We start from the raw sequence: 5,139 nt of genomic DNA, 5'->3' as shown, positions 1-5,139 counted from the left end.
CGGCAGCAGCGCCGCTCCTCATCGTCGAGGAGGACGAGTGAGCCATGGCGGAGTGGCGCCGTCGCCACCCGGAGGACGTCGTCGTCGAGAACGAGTTCTGGACAGAGAGGACGGGAAGGCGCCGCGCGGAGCGTGTCGACAGGCGTCGGCGCAAGGCACTGGCTTTATCGCACTGCGATATCGTCGAGAACGGAGGGCAGTCGATCTTCTCCCCCAACGATCTGCGTTGGGATGACATGTGGCTCGACACCTCGGACAACACCACCGAGGATGACGATGGTGATGATGGTGGCGGCTGGGAGTCACCGTAGTTTGTCTCGTTGCGCCGTAGTTTCTATCTAGTTCCACCGTAGTTTTATCTATCTATGCTTTCGAACGATGTAAAATACCTTTGTATCTGTAGTTTCTATATAGTTCCACCGTAGTTTTATCTATGTTGAACTATGTATTGTATTTTATCTATGCTAGAACTATGTATCGTTTTTTAGCTATGCAAAGTTTTCATAAAAAAATGTTGTAGCATGCGCGCGCTGCATTTTAGCGCGCCTACTGGAGCTACGCGCGCGCGCTGCATTTTAGCACGGCCGCTGGAGCCACCGCTGCGCGCCGTGCCAAACCAGACGATGAACGCGCGGCAAAGTAGTTTTTAGCACGCGGCTTGTTTGCTGACTGTTGGAGATGCTCTTAAGGGCGTGATCGGGCGGCGAGATGAACAAAGGAGAGGCAGAAAAAGAGAGGAAAGCCGGGCAATAAACATGAGCCCCACCGGGCCGGGCCACGTGGCGACCTCAAGAGGATGCGTGCCGCATGCCGCCCGCGTGCATAGGCGACCGATAATCGTTGGAATCGGCCAAACGATTTCCAGTCGTCAACTTCCCGATAGAAATATCTACCTGACGGGTCCTTGGGAAAAAAAAGGGCAAACCCTCGTCCCGCACCTGTCCCGCATCGAGCGACCCACCCAACGCCGGCGCCGGCGGTCGCCCTCGGCAACCACCACTCGAGACTCTTCTCCGCTGCCCGAGTCCATCCTCCCCCCTTGTACCCCAGGTCTCACCACCACCACCACCACCACCAGTCTTCCTCGTCTCCGACTTGCCTAACCTAATTCCCCAATCATGCCTTTGCCGCTGCCCAGATCCATGGTCCTCTCCCCTATCTCCTTCCATCTCCCCGCCCCTATGGATCCATACGTCGCCGGCGGCACCACCCGACACTCCGGCCGTCCCGATTGGGTCTTACTCCACAATTCGGCTCGTATCTCGGGACACCGGAACTCGACCACCGCCGGCTGTCACACGATGGAGGGCCGCCCCATCGAGGTGTCCTTCTGGCTCGTTGACCCACCGGGAGTCTCCTACTTCTCCGTCCACTGCCCTGGCCTCAGTAAGGACTTCCAGGGCGAGCCCTACGTTCACTGCGCGGAGGCCGCTCTCGTCCTCTTCAGCGTGACCTTTCTCCCCGTCCCTGGCCGGAGATCCATCCAGCACTTCGTCTACAGAGCCGGCCCGGGGGCGCCCTCGCTGGACCTGATTCCCGACCCGGACAAGATCAGAAGAGGCGATCGATATGGCCTCTTGCCCTGTGGCGATGACACCGACCACTACGCCGTGGTCTTCCTCGACAGGAATTTTATTGCCTATGACAAGCCCTGGCGTTTCAATGCTCACGTCTTCTTGTCGGCAACAAGGTCGTGGAGCAGCAAGGTGCCCTTGTCTTGCCTATCTGAAGATGATCAGGCATTGCTGCTTAAGCATGGCACCTGCAAGCCGCCGATCATGGTAGGAGCAACCTCGCTGGGCTGGGTCGATCTCTTCAAAGGCATCCTCCTTCTCTCCGACGTGCTCGGGGACTGCCCTGTGGTCAAGTACATCCAGTTGCCCGCGTCAAGGGTTTGCCACATGAACAAGCGTGGCTTCCCTTACACTGCCAAGCAATACTGTTGTGATGTCTCCTCCTGCCGCGACAACAGTCTGATCAAGTTTGTCGAGATGGAGTTCAATGAGCCGGACCGCAGGAACAGAGGCGGCCAAGGCTGGAGAGCCATCATGTGGGATACGACGGTGATTTCAGATGGTTGGAGCCAGCGCTTCAGAGTTGATGTTGATAACATTTCGGTGGACAGAAGTTATTCTGGTCTACTGCCTCAGCTGTGGAATGACGAGACCAGAGAACTAGAACTGAAGAGACTGATTTTGTATACCCCCACGCTGAGCGTGCACGACGACAATCTTCTTTACGTGATGGCTAAGATGAACAGTGAAGACGACAAGGCCTGGGTCATCACCGTCGACATGAAATGCGAGGCCGTGGAAGCAATCGCCCCGTATTCTACCAGAGGGCGCAAACTCACTTCATGGCATAGTCCATGCACCTTTCCAGAGTACCTCGACCCGGCGACCCCAGGTGAAGTCATTCTCCCTTCTTTCTCCTCAATTCGGATAGGATCCAATAGTTGTGAGGGGACTCAGGTTGAAATTGCTCCCTTGTGAAGCTATATGGGCATTTCCTTGCTCATGCTTTTGTATGTAATTGTTTCTTTCTCCAATTTTTACAGGGGATCATGTGGCCATGCACTCTAGGAGGTAATTCATATATTGCTACCCTTACCTGTTCCAGCATTTTGTATTTGCTTTGTGTGACATCATGTTGATTCCATCTGCTGCTGTTGATGCGACTTCTGTTGGATGCCTCTTGCCAGGATTTGTGCGGCGGACTGTGTTCTGCAAATGCTGTTGACTCGAGACTGGTTCAGGGAAATTGGTAAGTGATTAGTTCACCCTCGATGCACTAGCTTTGTACTGGCTTTGATTGTAATATATATGCGAAGTCACAGATGTTCAACCAACAGTTAGCAAGTGAAATATTTGTAGAGTCTTGATTTAGAAGTAATTTTCTTACACCAACTGCAAATGTCTTCTCAATTTATTCCGCAACATTACTCTGAAAGTTTGACTGCTTGTTCTGTGAATTCACCCTTCATTTATGTGTTCTACTTTCTGAGTGTAAATGGCAGTCCAGTACAGTGCTTGGAGTTTATTTGCTACATACAAGTTACTGTGAGTTGACTGTCATGACAAGAAGATTCACAAATGTATGATCCTTTGTAGGTGAACGCTTTGAATTTGAGAGGCCAACCCACGTTGAGTGCCTGTCACTAATTCAGTGTTGCCCAGTATCATCTGTTCTTTCAGATATCCAAGAAGTAAGTATGTTCTTAAGTATTAGTCCACGGTTTCGCGTTATGAGAATAAGATTGTTTTTTAATTCTATTTATGTAACTTGTCCTAACCATTTGTTTCTTCAAATTATGCACGCATCTTTGCTTCCACGAACCTGAAATGATTAATTGTCTCTTTAAACTATGCACATAGCCGTTGGTAGCGTATTTATATTCCCATAGTCCTATACTAGTTTTATTACAATTCAGGTTATTTGATCCCTTTTTTACGCAGGTGGTAAAATATGCTTTCTCTACTGGTGAAGGCGAAGCTGCTCCCAAAGCTGTGGATTTATGCTCACGGTATATAGTATATGAGGAAGCATTTCTCCGATGCTTAGCTGTGTATACCTCACCATAATTTTTGTTGTTTCCTAGAGCTTTTGAAGACTTCGATGTGCTGCTACGCGAGTTATTGCATGATCCAGCGTCATCTACCGAAGGCATGAGTTGCAAAATCAGTGTTGCCCTTCGAGCTTTAGACAGGTTAGAGAACAAAAGACCTTTTTGCACTTTATCATCAACAAGAAAAGGAATCATTTAGTGATGGTGCATTTTCCATCTTTCTCAGTATCTTGGACATTGTGCCACCAACCTTGAGGGCGCTTGCGGATGCCTGTCATCAAAAAGGAGGGAAAACAATATTTGATCTGGGTGAGGAGCCTGGTGATCCAAAGGACTTGAAACTACAGTGCTCTCCTAAAGCTAACAACCTTACATGGTGCAAGCAGCCAGTCGTCTATTCAAAGAACAGATCTGACGAGTTGCAGCAGTGGGGATCCAACCTGATTAACCGTTTCCAGATAGGAGGGAGGACGGTATTTGAGCAGGCAAGAGATACAGAGGACTGGAAAGTGGAGAGCTCTTGTGATGCTAACAACCTTTCTGGCGGCAAGGACAAGGGCGGATCTTACGAGGTGCAGCAGGGGAGATCCAAGCCCATTAACCGCCGGCAAAGGAAGCGGAACCAGGCACGGGGCAGGGAAGCTGGCCGTGATGAACGATTGGTGGTTCCATATTGCCGCCAACTGGAGCAGTATGTGTTGATTTTCTTGTGCCTGCTCTTCATTGCCTACATCTGTGCACCGATCACTATGAAGTGGTTAGGCCATGGCCCTTTAGTATCCTACTAGTGCATACATTCCGTCTAATATGTGCACAGTATCGTCATATCTGCATTATGTAAGAACATACTTGCATTATGTAAAAACATAAGCTTATATGAGGGGATGCCTCCTGTGCGTGGAGTAGCATGGGATGGTACTGTTGTGGACAAATTTACAAGCACGTATGTATCAGCAGTACACCACCAGGTTTCCTTGTTTCTCTACAAAATGTGGCCTTTTCCAGCAACTATGGTATGTACCCATACAAAATGGGCATGCTCTTGGCAACCATAAGCTTTTATCCATTCAAAAGGGAACCTGCATCAGTGAATCCTGTTTGACGCCTTAATCTTCTGAAGAGCTCCCATCTTTTTCTTTCTTTCGACCTTTTTGTTTTCATTTTCATCTTCATCTCCGCGTTTTTTACCTTGTGTATTTGTAATATTTTCTTATCATTTAATATTTAATTTCCAGGTTATGTTGTTAGAAACACTAGAACCTTCTTTAACCCAAATGCTGGGCAACGCGCGCGCGATCTGTCATCCTCGAGTGGCGGAATGTGAGCCGTTAGATTCTAGGGAGAGCACACGATGACATGAGATGTGTTTTGCGTTTGGAGCGGTAATAGTTATTTTCCTGTTTTCTTTCAGTTGGCCATTCCCCACCCTCAGTCGAATCCCTAGTTCCCTCTCCTTCCCCATCCATGGCGATAGAGGCTCATCACACACCGGTGACCCCTTTGGCACAAATGTCCGTGCGTTGCAACGGAAAAATAAATAAAGGGATGCTGATGATAAAAATGATATACCGATT

General features: G+C 49.3%; 1 protein-coding gene across 1 annotated transcript; it reads left to right on the top strand.

Annotated features, from left to right (window-relative positions):
* The first annotated feature begins 881 nt into the window (after positions 1-881).
* On the top strand, positions 882-4,576 carry LOC123070556 (uncharacterized). Its single transcript, XM_044493805.1, has 7 exons — positions 882-2,406; positions 2,558-2,585; positions 2,702-2,763; positions 3,111-3,205; positions 3,456-3,523; positions 3,599-3,706; positions 3,792-4,576. Exons 1-7 carry the CDS (start codon positions 1,119-1,121, stop codon positions 4,351-4,353), a joined length of 2,211 nt encoding a protein of 736 aa, XP_044349740.1. The 5' UTR covers positions 882-1,118; the 3' UTR covers positions 4,354-4,576.
* The last annotated feature ends 563 nt before the right edge of the window (positions 4,577-5,139 follow it).

The sequence above is a fragment of the Triticum aestivum genome, chromosome 3B (genome assembly GCF_018294505.1).
Source record: "Triticum aestivum cultivar Chinese Spring chromosome 3B, IWGSC CS RefSeq v2.1, whole genome shotgun sequence".
Classification (NCBI taxonomy): Eukaryota; Viridiplantae; Streptophyta; class Magnoliopsida; order Poales; family Poaceae; genus Triticum; species Triticum aestivum.
Note: the sequence above shows the minus strand (reverse complement) of the source record. Positions and strands in the feature narration are given on the sequence as shown.